Here is a 17,637-nt window from a genome sequence, read left to right as displayed (position 1 = left end):
TGCTATCAGGAGTCCATTGGACTTAGAATTTAGACATCCTTACAGCCTCTGGTGTAAGAAATTCCTTAGGGTTTCAAAACCAATATGTGCTTCCAAAATGTAGCTATTGGGTGCTGTGCAGGAGGCAGATGAGGCCTGTCTTGTTTACCTTTGTGAAGATACCAATCTGCATATTATCCAGGCCAAATGTTTATCAGTTACACCACCAGAAACACCCTGTTAGCAGACCATGCACGTGGTGAACTTGCTTAAGAAACCACTGTGATGGGATTCATCTTCACAATGTGTTTTCCTCTCTTCCAATTATTGGTAATTCCCAGTGTTAGATAATTTTCCCCATGGAGTTTAAAGGAATCTAAGCACAATTGGCAAGTAGAAAAATTGGGGACAGAAATCAGATATTGGCAGTTTTCCCATTGCCGTTTGTGTGGGAAATTTTAATATAAGTGTGAGGCAAAAAAAGCATTGATGTAAGTCAGAGTACTTCTGTGAACAAAACAACAGTTCACCTTTTACAACAATTCTAAATAAATCTGTTAAATTGTTAAGAGGGAAAAAAATTATACTCCCAGTGCTAATACCTAATGATTAGAAAAGTTTAGAAGATGGTAACTCTGTGTGTGTGTGTGTGTGTGTGTGTGTGTGTGTGTGTGTGTGTGTGTGTGTGTGTGTGTGTGTTTTACATAGTAGAAACCTCAGGTAGAGTTTTTCTTTACCTCTGTTACATATGATACCTGGAATGGCAAAGCAAAGTATCCCAAGCATGATATGGGTGCCTTGCTGTATCCATTATTTTTATGTTATATGTATGTTCCCATGTGGTTTTTGTTTTGTTTTGTTTTTTGAGACAAGAGTTTCTCTTTGTGACAGCTCTGGCTGTCCTGGAACTCACTCTGTAGACCAGGATGGCCTCCAACTCACAGAGATCACTTGCCTCTGCCTCCTGAGTGCTGGGACTAAAGACATGTGCTGCCACTGCCTAATTTATATGTTCCCAATTTAGGCTTAGTCTGGGAATATAATTCTGTAGTAGAATACTTGCCAGGCCATAATAAAATAAAAATCAGCCAAAATAAAACGTGGCTGATTCCCAAGATAGGCATGGTGGAACATGTCTACAGTCTCTGCATTGAGCTGTGGAGGCAGGAGGATTAAAACTTCAAGTCCAGCCTGGGCTATATGCAAAATTGTGTATAAAACCCAAGAATTTGGCTGGACATAGTGGTTCATGCCTTTAAATATCAGCACTCGCCAGGCATGGTGCCACATGCCTTTAATCTGAGCACTCAGGAGACAGAGGCAGACGGATTTATGTGAGTTTGAGGCCAGCCTAGTCTAGAGCGAGTTCTAGGACAGCCAGAGCTTTTATACAGAGAAACGCTGTCAATAAATAAATAAGTAAGTAAGTAAGTAAATAAACAAACAAACACATAAGTAGTAAATCCCAGCACTCAGGAGGTCGAGGATCTCTGTGAGTTTGAGACCAGCCTGGTCTACATAATGAATTCTAGGCCATCCAGAGCTTTTATACAGAGAAACTCTGTAAATACATATAAACAAACAAACAAACAAACAAATAAATAAATAGTAAATACCAGCACTCAGGAGGTTGAGGACCTTTGTGAGTTTGAGACCAGCCTGGTCTACATAATGAATTCTAGGCCAGTCAGGACCCTGTCTAAAAACAAACAAACAAAGAGTTTGACAACAGTGTTAGGAGGCACTATTCTTCAGCATATTTACACAGAGTATATTGCCTTCAGGTGTTGATTAGCATAATTAGAGGTACTCTGAAGAAACATATATGTAGTATCTTTTTTTTCCTTGATAGGATGTCTTGGAGGAAAAAGCTAAGTTTGAAAGTGCTCTGCTCACGTCTGTATTGCAGATGCTCTGGTTGTTGAGGTCATTAAAGTCCCCTATGGGCATCATGCATTAGGCTTCTTCTTTTAGAAGTTTTGTCTGTTAAGTCTTTCACTGTGTTTTTAGTAAAGCTGTGTCTCAGCAGATTTCATGGCCGTAAGGGCCAGCACTACACATGATGATGCTCTCACAATGCTTTACACTTTGGACAAAACACTGTCTGCATTGGGAAATGTCAAATATGTACAAAAGAAAATGGCAGACCAAATCATGCATTGTCTTTAGACACGTGGCCTGTAATACATGAACTATGCAAAAGCCCTTGGGAATGTTTCTTCTTAAATTTTGATGTTATACTATCAAGAGTCATTCTTCTGATACATCTATCAGGTTCAGTTTCAGCTCAGTGAGTTTAGAGTGTGTGGACTGCTGATGCAGGAATTTTGTTTCTGGTCTAAACCAGCATTGAAATCAGTATTGACATAATTTAATAATAGCATATTTAAAGTCATCTCCACAGTATTTACAGTCGAGAGCTCACTTTCTGTCCTGGAACCCACTCTATAGCCCAGGCTGGTCTGAAACTCACTGTGTAGACCAGGCTGGCTGTTTGAATTCTATGAATCCAGCACATTTTGTTTAATGTCTTTGTTTTGTTGTCAAACTTTGTCCCTCATAACCAGCTGTCCCCCACTCTCTCCAGTGTGTTACCTGAGCTCCCGTCTGTGCTGTCCTCAGATGGGCTTCAGTTGCTTCTGCTGTTGGAGTCTTGTCTTCAGACACGTGATAATCTGTCCTCTCCCACCCATCTCATTGTTTTTGTCTGTGCTCTGTGGATAGTAAGCATTGTAAGAGCATGGAATTCAGAAGTTTGTAAAATTACTAGAGTCCTATTGTTAAAAATTTTAGATTTCAAGGTTGTAGTAATCCTAGTGTAAACATTTACCATACACCAAGCACAGTGCCAACTTGTATGCACTCGTTCAACTATAATATGACAGACTTCTGCTTTTTCACACACAGGTTAAGCATTCTAATATGCAGAGCCAGAACTTTTTAACATAACAAACAAGTCTGATCCTGAAGCTAGTTTATTTATAAAAGTAGATTTTTCATACAGTATTAGTAAGTAAGTATCTTTGTGTGTCACTTTGCAGGCTCATTTGAATATGATTCTTGGAAGATAGGAGCACCGATGGCCTTAGTATAAAATAGTATGCTAGTTATATGTAGAGTTAATATTGTCAATGGCTGAAGTCATTCTGAAAGAAATTTAAGTTAGGGTTACCAGAATTTTCTGTGAAGGACCAGATAGCAAATATTTAAGACATTGTCGCCCAATGACAGTCTGTCACAACTACTCACCTCTGCTACTGAAAATCAAAACAATCATAAATAGTAACCAGGAAAAACCTCATAATTGTATGTCAGTAAAAGTTTATTTACAGCCAGGCGGTGGTGGCGCACACCTTTAATCCCAGCACTCGGGAGGCAGAGCCAGGCAGATCTCTGTGAGTTCGAGGCCAGCCTAGTCTACAGAGCAAGATCCAGGACAGGCACTCAAGCTACACAGAGAAACTGTCTTGAAAAACTAAAAATAATAATAATAGAGATACTTAGAGTGGTTTGCAGGTGCCATGTTACTGCTTCAGTTATTATTACTGTGTCAGCTTCTCAGGTCTTTGTAAACCGTTTCCTTTTCATTAAGGCATTTCCAGAGCATCTTCCTTTAATGAAGTAATGAATTGCGGCTTTATTTTTAGGCATCTCAACTTGAATGTGAGACCGAAGCAGTTGCCATCCTTAGTGAGAAGTGGTGTCCCAGAAGCTCTTCGTGGAGAAGTCTGGCAGCTGCTAGCAGGCTGCCACAACAATGACCACTTAGTAGAAAAGTACCGAATTCTCATCACCAAGGTCAGAGAGGATATGAATTTCAGAGTGAATAGTCAAATGTTTTGTAATTTATCTTAAATAAGTGTAGTTCAGAGATGTTTCTTCTCTTGGCACAAAGACAAATGTATAAAGTTTACCTCCTCAGTTGAGTTTATCTCAGTGATAGAACATGTCTTCTAAACCCACTAAGTGTCTCAATCCTTTCAGCCTAGATTAACATTATGAGCCACGTTACTTGTGTTATGCAGTGTATACAAATATTTTGTATTGTTGGTGTGGGGGTTTTGTTTTTAATTCTCATATGAGTTTTTATTTATTTGGTTGGTTTTGTTTTGTTTTGTTGATGTGGTTTTTGTTAATTCTCATGGGTTTTTATTTATTTGTTGTTTTTTTGTTGTTGTTGTTGTTGTTGTTTGTTTGCTTTTTAAAATGGGTCCTGGGCTTGTCTAGAACTCACAATGCAGCCAAGACTGGCCTTGAACCTGTGACAGTCTGCCTACCTAAGGCTCCCAACTGATGGCATTATAAGCATGAGCCTCCACACCAAGCTTTAATTTTTTTTTCATATTTTACCAAATATGCTTTGGTAAAGAGGGCTTTTTTTTCAGTTTCTACACTTAAAAGAAAATAGTTCTGTAGCATTACACTTAAATCTGCTGTGGCTCATTCCTCTAAGATAAAACCCTTGTTTGCACAGTGTCCCCTGCTCAAGAAGAAGCATTCTTCAAAGTTTCACAAACAAAGCAAGAAAAAAAATATTCTATGAACAGCGTACAAACATGTAAAATGATTTCCTACAAGGTTAGGCAGCATTTGTGCCTTTTTGTACCCATAAACTAGGTTTGGTTTTAGTTTTCTCATAATTTTGAAGTGTTTATCTGCTATTAAGTAGTTTGTCTAGTAGGTAAATTTGAAGTCTGGGTTATGAATATGCAGATTCTCCCATAGCACTTGAAGTTTCTTAAAATTTCATTTACATCGTATTTATTTTGTTTGTATCTGTATTGATTTGTTTGGCATGCTAGTGCCCCAGTATATGTGTGGGTGGGGGCAGAGGAAAACTGGTAAGAGCCCATTCTCTTTATTCACCATGTGGAACCTGGGAGTTTTCGGACTGAGGCACCTTTAACCACTGAGCCATCTCACCTGCCCAACATCAGAACTTTTGGTATGACAAAAGGTAAAATCTTTGTAAATAGCTGGATGGTAAATAGCTGGATGGTGGTGGTGCACACCTTTAATCCCAGCAATTGGGAGGCAGAGGCAGGCGGATCTCTGAGTTTGAGGCCAGCCTGGTCTACAAAATGAGTTCCAGGACAGCTAGTTCTGTTACACAGAGAAAACTATCTTGAAAAAAAAAAAAAAAATTTAAAAAACAAAACAAAAAAAAACTTTGTTAAGAAAATATTTAAACCTTATTAGGAGCATAAATTATCTTTTTAAAACTGTTAACAAAACAATCTTATAGGAAAATAACATACAGAACGGAGATATGATCTCAAGAAATTAAATGTCTAACATAAACACAGTTGTGGGCTGAAGAAGCTAAATACAGGATCAGTTAAATGTTCTTTATTGAACTTGCCTGACAAATCACAGTGGGAGTCATAAAGGAGTGGTTCATTTCCTCAGGAGAACCCCAGGGTGTATGTTATCGGGTGTACAGCTTTTGAGACAGGTTCTAGAAAAGAGTTCGTCTGTATCGTCCCTCCAAGGCTCAGGAAGCACTGCAGAAGACGGAGGTGGAAAGGCTGTAGGAGCCAGAGAGAAAGGGAATGGGGCAGAGTTGTCTCCAGGTACAGTGCGGCCAGCCATGACGCTCTTGAACTCTCTCAGTAGCTGAGGACATCTGCCTAAGACTTGCCCATGATCATGCCCTTGAGTATTCATTCCATCTACAGAGGAGGTCTAACAAAGTCCTAACCCCTTGGATCTAAAGCAGTTAAAGATCACAGTGGAAGGGAGACACATTTTCTTCAGTGGTATAAACACTAGTGGGTGGTCCATGCTCCTGAAAATAACCCTTCATTTGTGCTCCTGTAAGTAACCCTAGTTAAGCTTGTTGGTTCACAAGAAGAAAAATGTATACATAAAAGTACAAGAGAGTAGTAGTTGGGAAGAGGAAGGATGTCAACAGGAGTAGGAGGGGAGTATTTGTATGAAAATGCAATATGTGGTAATGTCATTACATATAATTAGTACATGCTCATATACCTATAAAACAAAAGTATTGCAGTCAAAAAATTTTCCTTATAAAAGAACCTTAGATGCTGAGTCTTCCTGTGTTGTTGTCTGGTTACATGGAAAAGTCATAAGCTACTGATCACGTTCCAAAAAAGTGTAGCACGTACCGTTGCACATAGTCCATAAAGCTTGATAATAACAGGAGATAGTGTCCCTGGATTATATATTTATTACACTTTTACAGTTGTTTTATGGTTCTACTTAAAAAATCTTGAGTCTAGTGTCATTAGCTCGCTCCTGTAATCCTAGCACTAAGGATGTTTAGGCAGGAGGAACTCAAGTTCAGCCTTGGCTATAGAAACCCTATCTCAATCCCTACCTTGCATAAAAATAATAAAGCCTCAAAAAAAAAATGTTAAATGTTACCAAAGCATTTTCTGCATGGAGTCCAGAACATGCACTTGGGGTTTTTTGTTTGTTTCAATTTTTTTGGTGTTTTTTTTTTCCCCCTCTTTTGGTTTTTTTGAGACAGGGTTTCTCTGTGTAGCTTTGGAGCCTGTCTTGGAACTCACTCTGTAGCCCAGGCTGGCCTTGAACTCACAGAGATCCTCGTGGCTCTGCCTCCCGAGTGCTGAGATTAAAAGCATGCACCACCACTGACTGCCCAGCTAATTTTTTTGGTTTTTGAGATAGAGTCTCACTGTGTAGCCTTGGCCAGCTTGAAACTTGCTGTATGGGCAAAGCTGGCCCCACAGAGATCTACCTGCTTCTGCTTCCCAAGTTCTAAGAATAAACCACTACACCAGCACAAGCAGTTGTAGATTCCTCTGGTCTTTGGTCCTGACCTCTAATACAGTTGTTTTAACAGAAGGCCAGGAAGTGATTCCCTCAGCCTGCCTCACTGATTGTTGCCTCATTTTTATGTTTGAATCTGGTAACACAAAAGCTGGAGTTGAGCATGAAAGGGAAACAAGATGTTTTCTGATTGCAGCTTCCAGAACCTTCCTCAATCCCTCTGTCTTTGACTATATTTTATATTTTGTCAATGCCTCTTAGTGTTTCTTTTGATTCAATGTTTAGTATTCAAAATTTACAGCAAAACTTGTACAGTAAATGCGTTTTGTAGTGAGAGACTAATGGATCAGCAGCACATCCTTTCCACCCCCATGCTCCTTCTCTGCTGAGCTTTAGTTTCAGTTGTAAGACTTGCTGTGATTACAAGCTCGTATCCAGACCCGAAGCTAGCAGCAGTTGTGTATCACCAGTGTTTTCTCTCTTAGTTGCTTGTGTAGTGGAAGCTGTGGGACCCAGCCACATCTTACAGGTCTAGAATAGAATGCACCAGTGACAGTGTTATCACTGAGCAGACTCTTTCCTTCTTAAAATATCTGTCTGGAATTTAATAGGCAAGGACTGAAATTGCAAGAATGTAGCTCTGGGTACCCAGCGCTGAAAGGCTGTCTGTTTAGCAGGAAGCACATGGAGTTAGGAAGCCTGAGCACTGGTTCAGTGCACCCTCTCTTCCATTTATGAACTCAAATAAGGTTCTGTACCTTGGACCAGCCATTGTGGCATCAGATAAAAGCAGTTTCTGCATTTTGGGGTTCTGTATGCATAGATTTAATCATCAGTGATAGAAAATCTTTTTGAAAATTTCCTTCAATATCAATGATTTATAAACTGTTTTCTTATTATTATTTCCTAAACAATAAAACAGCAAGTATTTGCATAGCATTTACATTGTATTATGTATTGTAAGTAATTTACAAAGGATTGATGTGTACAGAAATATCGGGGTTTTGTTTCATTTTGGGTTTTTTGTTTGTTTGTTTGTTTGTTTGTTTTGTAACAGAGCTTCTTTGTAAAATAGTCCTGGCTGTCCTGGAACTTACTCTGTAGACCAGGCTGGCCTCAAAACTCACAGAGATCTGCCTGCCTCTCCTTCCTGATGCTGAGATTAAAGGCATGTGCCATCACTGCACAGCTTACAGGAATCTTGTGTATGTTGTATATAAATACTTCCTCCTCCCTCTGTGTTAAAGATTGAGCCCAGAATCTTGGACATGGTACACAAGCACTCTACCATAGTCCCCAGTTCCCCACTGCATCTTTTTCTATAAGGGATTTGAGCATTTATGAACTTTAGGTCCAATAGAGGTTCTGTGAACCCTTTGGATACTGAGAATTTGCTGTAGTATGTTTGAGTATTACTTCAAAATATAGGCTATGATTCTGCCATTTCAAAGTGGATACTCCTGCTGTATAAGAAATCATAGGGGCTGGAGAGAGATGGCTTATTTGCTCTTGTGGAGGACCTGGGTTTGGTTCCTAGCACCCACATGGCAACTCACAACTGTCTATAATTCCAGTTCCAGGGTATTAGATGCCCACATGTAGTGTACATAAACTTAAACAGATGCACACTTATATGCATAAAAATAAAAATGAATTAATTTCTCTTAGTAGAAAGACATTATGTTGTGAGTTACCTTTAAAATTCTATGTTCTGAAAAGAAGAGAGCCATTGGTACTCTGGGGGCAGGGTGGTTATGAGCGAGAGGAGTGGGAGGGAATTTGAACACCAAGTATAATGTTATGAAAACCATTATTTTGTACACTAAAAAGTATATAAATGAAATACAGGGCACACATACACACAAACTACTCTGTAGTACTGCTTCCATATAGCAGTTGCTATAGTAGGCCTCTTTAAATTACTTGTGTAAATAAATATTCTGCATATCTTTGTGAAAATACTTCCATTCCATTTTCCATTGAGTTTCTGCATATCAAATCTGTCTAGGAAGTGCTAGGGTTTCCTGAATTCTAAAAAAGTGAGTATATTGGTTTGACCATTTTAAAATGGTTAGTATTGGGGATTTTTTTTTTTTCCCCCGAGACATATTTTCTCTGTGTAGTTTTGGTGCCTGTCCTGGATCTTGCTCTGTAGACCAGGCTGGCCTTGAACTCACAGAGATCCTTCTGGCTTTGCCTCCTGGGTGCTGAGATTAAAGGCATGCGCCGCTGCCGCTGCTGCCGCCGCCGCCTGGCTTTTTTTTTTTTTTTTTTTAACCCACAGTGATATATCATTTAGCCTGGTATGGATTGAACATCCCTATCTAAAAGCTTGCAATCAGAACTGTTTCTAATTTGGGGTTTTCTATTTGGTTATGGTGATGGTGATGTTTCTGGTTGTCTTGGTTTGATTTGTGTAGACTATCAATTAAACCACTATGATATAAAAATATAAGTGCTCTGAAACCTTAGGCTAGTGGAAGTTTTTCAGTGCTTGCTTCTAGGTCCTAGACTTTAAGAATAGGAATGCCTACCTTGTATTGTGGGTACACCAGCAGTTATCATTGCAGCTTTATTTGAAAGCTATTTAAACCTAAAAACAGAATTTCTGTTGTATTTGGCTTGTGTTGTTGATTCACTTAAAAGAAGAATTGTGTCTCTGTACCAGTCCTGAGAAAAGTAGGCAGTTAACTATAAACAAGTAAAATTTCATGAGAGTTTTAGAATTCAATTGACATTAAAGTTTTAGAATTCAGATGACATGAAAAGTTTCTTATCCAGCCAGGCAGTGGTGGTACACATCTTTAATCCCAGCACCCAGGAGGCAAAGGCCGGTTGGAGGCTAGCCTGGTCTACAGAGCAAGTTCTAGAACAGCCAAGGATACACAGAGAAACCCTGTCTAGAAAAACAAAACAAAAGGTTTCTCATCCAAGCCTTCTAAAGTCACCCTGGCGGTTGATAATTGGGCACAAAGTCATGTTGCAGTGTTGAGGAGGCGCACTCACTGTTAGAGGTGAGAAATGCTGGGTGACTTCTGTGATGAGACTGAGATAAGGCCAGCAGCCAGCAGGGGCCAAATTCCAGAAAGTGACATTAATGGTTTTGTGTAACCAGATAAAAAAATTGAATCATTTCATTTCATATTTATTGTATAGCATTTTGTGTTTCCACTGCTGGCTGTACATACAAGGCAAGTGCTTTACTGGTTAGCTGTGTTTCCAATCCCAGCCGAAGCTCTACATTTAGGTTTAAAAGGCAGTGTAACTGGGCGTGGTGGTGCAGAGGCAGGCTGATTTTCGTGAGTTTGAGAGCAGCCTGGTTTATATAGTGAGACTCTGCCTCAAAAAAAGCAAATAAATAAATGAAATAAAATAAAGTAAAAAACAAGATGTAAGATGATTTCATGTGTCTGACAAAAGGCAGGTTGTCTTGCTTCAAATCCTAACCCCACTGTTTCCTAGCTGCTGATGGGCAATTTAATATCCCTGGGCTAAAATGGGATGATAATAGAACCTTGCTTGTATGATTGTTAGTATTAATAGGGTAAATAAGTGGAAGTACTCAGAATGATTCATAGTCATATTAAGTGTAAGCAGCTGCCTTGTTACTGTTATTAACTTGTTTGTTTATCATTTTAGTTTTAGAATATTATTTTGGTTCAGTGAAGCATGGCAAAAGATAATTGTGGCTTATTGTGATCGTAGCAAAGAAAGTCTCCCCTTATTGCTGGGGACATGATTCGAGACCTCCAGTGGTTGCTTAAAGCATTAGATAGTACCAGACTAGTAACTATTTTGTGTTTTCCATACCTTCAATAAAGTGTAACTTACAAAGCAGGCATAGTAAGAGGTTCCCAATAGTAGGTATAATAAAATAGCTGTAACAGTACATTGTGATAAGTTCTATAGACGTGGGCTGTCTCAAACTGCAGGATTCCCATTCGGTGCTTTCAGACTGCAGTTGAGTCTAGACTATGAAACTGCAGCTCAGAAGACCACTCTGCTGTGTAAGAGACACTCGGAGGTAGAGCCCTCAGCACACCATGGATGAGTGTGGAGAGCGACCCGGGAGAAGTAGGAATAGGAATTAGTACCTCACATAGTCTTTGAGTGACAGTGGCTTATTATAGAAAGACACTGCTGCTCTCTGCTGAGGCTTGGCACTCTGTCAGTCTTGTGCTTCTGTGTGTTCTGAGGCCCTTGCTTTCCTGTGGTAGTGTTCACCGTTCACCTTTCACTGAGTTGTGATCATAGGCATCCTTTTGCCCACAATGAGAAAGCATGTATAAAGTAAGAATGCAAGTTGGATCACATAGTGAGTGCTCTGTTCAGATGTGCAGATCTCCTGGGATTATTACAAATGCCATCATTTGTTTTCTTGTCCTCTGCTGGGAGTGTGGGGCTTTATTCAGGCAGAATTATGTCATTCGCATGGCACCCAATTCCTAGTTATTGAAGAGTACTTTTTATGACATCTGAAACAAAATGCTGTATGATTTCAGTTTGCATTGTATTTGATTGCACCCTAAGATTCAAAGACTTGTACCTGAATATCTGCAAGCTGCCTCAGGCTACCACTTGGGTGCAGCGCCTGACTAGACTGAGGGAGAGGCAAAAGAGCAGCAACAGCGCTCCCTTTCTTACCGCCAGTGCCCAGTAAACGGTGAACGAAAACTGAGGCTGAACAGTTCAGTCGTCTTGTGTAGCCGAGTTAGAATTCCTCCACTGCCGTGTACTGTTAACACACTTCCTTTCTTTGATACTGTTCTTTGTTCTTGGGAAATGGTACACAAAAATAGGACTTTCCCCTCACCCTCTGGTCGTGTGCTTCAGCTCAACTCCTGACTCCTCCCTCTCTCCCCATCCCCTCCTCCTTTTCCTCCCTCCCCACCCATCCATCCTTGTATTTTTCTTGCTGGCAGTCTGGATCCTACTCATTTACCTAAGAGGGGGATTCCAGACAGACAGGAGACAGTTTTCAAACGCTGCACTGCTGGAAACTCAAGTCAGTGCCCACAGTGGGGTCTCAAAGCTCCAGAGATTCTCCCCGGCGATGAATTCTAATGAGTTGCCCGAGATGCTAGAGTGTGTGTAAGCACAGCGTTTCCCTTCCCTTCCCTTCCCCGTTTCTTTCTCTTCCCAAGCCCCTTCTCCCCCTGCTCCCCTCCTACTCCTTTATCCCTCCCTCTGTGCTGTAGTTCTGCCTCACAGGACCGAAGCACAATCCTGCAGTGCAAGGCTTTCTGTTTGGGGTTTATTGTGGCTTCTGTTTGGATTTCAGCATGCAGAATTACAGGTAACGCTCTGAAATTGAGCTGAGCATTTAAATTCTATTAAGATGTTTTCAGAAGTAAGATAGTACATTGGATTTAATGAAGAAAATTAATCTTGGTTAATTTTTATCAATGGTAATTGTAGCCAAATGTTTTCAGGATTGCTATAAGGAGATTCTCCCACAACAGGTTAAATAAAAGAGAATGAGGGTAAATGGATCTATAATTGCTTTCTTTTTTATGTTGATCTCGGAAGTATGGTATAACTGCTCCTCTGGAGTAAATGCCCTTTTTGGAGGTGCTGCTGAGGGTAAAGGGGTGGTGGGGGTGGCAGTCAGAGCTAGTAGTTCTTTGACTAGGACGTGGAATGCAAAATGTAAAATGCTCTCTCCTTTTCTTCTGTCAGCTCTTCAGAGGAGACTCATTACAACTCCTGCTGAAGCTCCTAGCCTTCCTCCCTCTGCCTCTCCCCCCACCCTCACTTGGCCTGAAGACACTGTCCCCAGTCCGCCTTACTCCCTTGGTGATATGTGCATGGTGAACATGGCAGTGTGGCCAAGTCTGGGTTGGCTCTCCCTGTTCCAGGAAGAATCTAAAGGGAAGTTGCACCGCAGCAGAGCAGGAACCTGGTGACTAGGGTTCCTGGCATTGTCACACACAGCCATGCACAGCTGACTGCAGTGACAATAGCTGCTTCTGGGAACTGGGCAGCATGAAGTGAGAGCCAGTTCCTGAGCGCGAGATGAACTCCACCTCGGATGGTGGTCAGAGCAGCCACCCTTTCTGTCTCCTTGCCCTGGGCTACTTGGAAACTGTCAGTTTTTGTCTTTTGGAAGCACTGACTGTTGTCTTTCTAACCGTATTGATTATTTCTGGCAACATCATTGTGATTTTTGTGTTTCACTGTGCACCTCTGTTGAACCATCACACTACAAGTTATTTTATCCAGACAATGGCATATGCTGACCTCTTGGTTGGGGTAAGCTGCCTGGTCCCATCCTTGTCGCTGCTCCACTACCCTCTTCCTATGGAGGAGGCCATGACTTGCCAAGTATTTGGCTTTGTAGTGTCAGTTCTGAAGAGCGTCTCCATGGCTTCTCTAGCCTGTATCAGCATTGATAGATATATTGCCATCACTAAGCCTTTAACCTATAATACGCTGGTTACTCCCTGCAGACTACGCCTTTGTATTTTTCTGATTTGGCTATATTCCACCCTGGTCTTCCTGCCTTCCTTCTTCCACTGGGGCAAACCTGGATATCATGGAGATGTGTTTCAGTGGTGTGCAGAGTCCTGGCACACCAATCCCTACTTCACATTGTTCATCGTGGTGATGCTGTATGCCCCAGCTGCCCTCATTGTCTGCTTCACATATTTCAACATCTTCCGCATCTGCCAGCAGCACACAAAAGAAATCACCGAAAGGCAAGCCCGATTCAGCAGCCAGAATGGGGAGACTGGGGAAGCCCAGACCTGTCCTGATAAGCGCTATGCCATGGTCCTATTCAGAATCACCAGTGTGTTTTATGTCCTCTGGTTGCCATACATCATCTACTTCCTGCTGGAGAGTTCTACTGGCTGCAGCAGCCGCCTTGCATCTTTCCTGACTACCTGGCTTGCTATTAGTAACAGTTTCTGCAACTGTATCATTTATAGTCTCTCCAACAGTGTTTTCCAACGAGGATTAAAGGGCCTCTCAGGGGCTGTGTGTACTTCTTGTGCAAGTCACACTTCAGCCAAGGACCCTTACACAGTTAGAAGCAAAGGACCCCTTAATGGATGCCATATCTGAGGGGCTCATATATTTCAGTCACTTTGTTTGCAGAGAGAAAGGGTGGCTTTGATTTTTTTTCCATTTCCCTTCTGTCTAGTTCAGTAGGGGATCTAGGACAGGATAATTTGACTCTGAGCAGCTGCAGACTGTCCAGATACCTTCTCAGTTCTCAGAAGTTGTTTTCTAAATGAGATTTAAAATTAGAAGAATCAGAATCATGAAAAAAATCACTCTTGATGCAGTTTTTGAAATGTCATGGAAGTGACTACAGTTTCAGATTCAAAAGGAATAAAGCCATAGCTAACACCTCTCCCAGCTGGCGTGACTGAACCTGGGCGTGAAAAGCATCAGCACTTAAAAAAAAAAATCACCATTTCTTTTCCCTTTTCTGGATTCTTCCAAGTGTCTTGGAATTTATGTGCAGTTGATATCGTTTAACAGGGATATTAAAATAGACTGATGAACTAACAAAGATTTTCTTTATCTGTGCCAAAATATAACTGCACTGCAAGTTTCAGCACTCATGTAGATACAGGAAGCATCCATGCAGTGCGGTCATACGGTTTGTGAGACACAGCCGCTTTGACTCCGTGCTTGTGAGCATTGTGTACGCATGCACAGAAGTGACGTGCAGTACTTTTCTCTGTGCCTCTGTGTGTGTGGTTATTGAGAATATTTACATCGAGCTGAGTTTCTTTTATAACTAAATATTTCATCTAAATAAATAATAGATGGATAGCTGTTCATTGTAATGTGTAAGTGATTTTAGTATTTTCTGTTCTTCTTATCCAGTCTTCCATAAGAACTGAATCAGGCCAGTGTTGAGTATACTGTCTGCCAACATCGCAGTCACCAATTCACTTTGGAAAACATTCTTTCAGTCCTATCAAGGAATCCTCTTTGAAGGGGAGGAGGAGAATCCTGGTTGGGTCAAGTCACCTACCTGTGGTCCTCTTTTTGGAAAAAGTCCTTTGTCATATAGTTATTGCCTCACTTTTGTCTGTTTTTTCAAAGCACGAGCAAAATGTATAGAATTTTATTGTTTAGAATTACTAGAATGCATTGTGTTGATACATAGTGTTACCTTTGTATTAAAAGTGACTGTCTTGCCGGGCGGTGGTGGCGCACGCCTTTAATCCCAGCACTCGGGAGGCAGAGCCAGGCGGATCTCTGTGAGTTCGAGGCCAGCCTGGGCTACCAAGTGAGCTCCAGGAAAGGCGCAAAGCTACACAGAGAAACCCTGTCTCGAAAAACCAAAAAAAAAAAAAAAAAAAAAAAAAAAAAAAAAAAAAAAAAAAAAGTGACTGTCTTGAAAGCCAGAGAATTGTTTGTCTAAAAGGAGAGAGAGCTGTTAGCAACTGGGATCAGAATCTCCTGGACTTTGTGCTAGTTTTCATTTAAATAGAAGGTATTGCCCCCCCCCCAGTCTTGTATTGCTCCTAGAGCCTTGTGCAAACAAAGCAAGTACTTTTTTTTATATTCACAGCTGAATTTATTTTGTTTTGTTTTGCTTTTAAAGCCAGTGTTTCACTGTGTAGCCCTGGCCACCCTGGAACTCACTATCTGGACCAGGCTGGCCTTGAACTCACAGAGACCCACCTGTTTCTGCTGGAGTTAAAGATTCACCATGGCCAGCCCCTAACCAGCTTTATGTTTTAGACATTGATTTTATTTTAGCCTCAAATTATCCTCTGCTTTAAACTTTTTAAGTGACGGAGAATTATAAAAACTTCAGATTCCAAGTTCTAAAGGCAGGTGGATCTCTGTGAGTTCAAAGTCAGCCTAATCTACATAGTGAGTTTCAGAATAGCCAGAGGTATATAGTGAGATCCTGTCTCAAAAAACAAAACAGATTCTGAATACTTCCCCAAATCTTGCTTGTTCTTTATAGTTAGTATTAGCAAATGTAACTCAGCTCTTTCAGAATTTAGAGCTCACGTTGAAAATGCTGGGTTAGAAATAGCTTTATTACTGGGTGGTAGTGATGCATGCCTTTAATCCCTGCACTCAGGAGGCAGAGGCAGGCAGATCTCTGAGTTTGAGGCCACACTGGTCAACATAGCAAGTTCTAGGACAGCCACGGGTACTCAGAGAAACCCTGTCTTGAAAAAAAAAAAAACAAAAAAACTTGGTTGTATTTCTGTTTCAAGCAGATTTTTTTTTTCTGCTGGATTCTGAAAATCAGTCTGTAATGTTCTTTTCTCTTTGGATCACACAGCTGAAAGGTTAGCTCTGTAGATGTGGTTTGGGTGTGTTTCATTTCCTTGTGAAGAAGTCTCCTGTAGTCCTCCCCCTCATGCTCCCATGTGCTGGAATTTCAAATGTGCCACCACACTAGCTTTGTTTTTCATACATGCTAGGAAGTTTAATCTTTTCAAATTTGTGTTGTGCTTATGAATTTTTAGTTCAGCAAACTAAAATCTTGAAGATAGGTTTTATTGAAATGTATTAAATCAGTAGTAAGAGAAAGTTTTCCGTTGAAGAAGTTGAGCCCTTTCACTCCTTGGTTCTGGGACTCCAGTTTGTAACGGTGGGAAAGAACATAGTTCTGGTGATGCCAACAGAGGAAAACATGGCTTTTTAAGTAAGGTCTTTTTTTTAACAGTTTGCTTAGTTTTGCAAGTAACAAGTTCTGGTTTTGTTTGTTTGTTTGTTTGGTTGGTTGGTTGTTTTTTTCAAGACAGGGTTTCTCTGTGTAGTTTTAGTGCCTGTCCTGGATCTTACTCTGTAGACCAGGTTGGCTTTGAACTCACAGAGATCCTCATCCCTCTGGCTCTGCCTCCTGAGTGCTGGGATTAAAGACATGTGCCACCACCTTCCGGCTAAAGTCCTGGTTTTATTAAAGGCCTTTTTTTCAAAGTGGATCTGTATTTCTCTTTGAAGCACTGAGTAAAGAAGACTGGAGTAGTCGCAGTGACTGTAAGGAAAACAGGTAGACCCTTGACGATGCTGGGAACTGTGGATGTCTTCCCAGTTCACCTTGGCTTCATTGTGCTGTGTGAACCTGTGATCCTCGATGCATTGTCTGCACTGCCTGTTTATTTCTAATTTGCTGTGTGGTGGTGGGGGGGGTAAGAATAGATGAAGGGGCATAGTTACACAGTCTTCAGGGGCTGGGAGAATTCTCTACATAATAGATTTGAAGCATTTATGTTGAATCTTTTTATTCTGGCACATTTAATGCAACATTTGATGACATTTTATTTAAATACCAATCTCTCTAGTTCAAAGTGAGAAAAAATATGTATTTTTAGACTCAAATACCTCGGATAGCTCATTTAAGTCTGTGGTATGTGACTAGTATCAGAATACATATATACTTTTAGAGATAGTGTTGAAGTTACTTCATAATAAAGTTTAAAGTAAGATCATACTCGTTTAACTTGTAAATGAATTATGTGTTATGCGGTTATTTCAGTGAGGAAGTTTTGGTCTCTTAGAATTAGTTGCATGTGAGCCAGTGCCCACCTTAGAAAGAGCCCTGGACAGCCCACTTCTTCTCGGGCTGCTGTTGCTGCTGCTGCTGCTGCTGCTGCTGCTTCACAATCCTCTTTTGGACAGATTTCCTTTTAGCAGTATTGATGGATAAATTCTTTTTGAGCCATTTTATAATGGCTTTTCCTTTGTACTTAAATAGTTTATTTAATATTTTTAGGATTGGGAAACTTGAACTTCCATACTGTGAATGAACTGTCCATTTCCTTGAATGTGAAATGGCAGGTTTACCAGCTCATTCGGTAGAATGATTTGGGGAGGATTTTCTCAGCTTTTCAAAGGTTCCTTTGAATAAATGTGCACAGACTTTGTAGGAAATGTCTTAATTTCATTGACCATGTGCTTCTGTATTAAAAAGAT

The 17,637-nt window shown here is 40.6% G+C and overlaps 2 protein-coding genes across 8 annotated transcripts in view; both read left to right on the top strand.

The window, feature by feature from the left end:
- Window positions 1-17,637, top strand: part of Rabgap1 (RAB GTPase activating protein 1) — a 125,885-nt gene that overhangs the window by 62,987 nt on the left and 45,261 nt on the right. For all 7 annotated transcript variants that reach the window (XM_015986153.3, XM_076568475.1, XM_006992533.4 and 4 more), the window contains one exon: window positions 3,627-3,777. In XM_015986153.3, coding sequence (XP_015841639.1) covers window positions 3,627-3,777 — 151 coding nt within the window. The remainder of the gene's footprint in view (window positions 1-3,626; window positions 3,778-17,637) is intronic.
- Gpr21 (G protein-coupled receptor 21) lies at window positions 3,787-14,885 on the top strand. The gene is made up of 2 exons (XM_006992532.4): window positions 3,787-12,031; window positions 12,415-14,885. Exon 2 carries the CDS (start codon window positions 12,751-12,753, stop codon window positions 13,798-13,800), a length of 1,050 nt encoding a protein of 349 aa, XP_006992594.1. The 5' UTR covers window positions 3,787-12,031; window positions 12,415-12,750; the 3' UTR covers window positions 13,801-14,885.

The sequence above is a fragment of the Peromyscus maniculatus genome, chromosome 4 (assembly GCF_049852395.1).
Source record: "Peromyscus maniculatus bairdii isolate BWxNUB_F1_BW_parent chromosome 4, HU_Pman_BW_mat_3.1, whole genome shotgun sequence".
In the NCBI taxonomy this organism is placed as follows: domain Eukaryota; kingdom Metazoa; phylum Chordata; class Mammalia; order Rodentia; family Cricetidae; genus Peromyscus; species Peromyscus maniculatus.
The sequence above is the reverse complement of the archived record's forward strand: the minus strand, read 5'-3'. Positions and strand labels throughout refer to the sequence as shown.

Coding starts and splice junctions, on each gene's coding strand:
- Gpr21 (XM_006992532.4), top strand. CDS start 12,751: ATGAACTCCACCTCGGATGGTGGTCAGAGCAGCCACCCTTTCTGTCTC.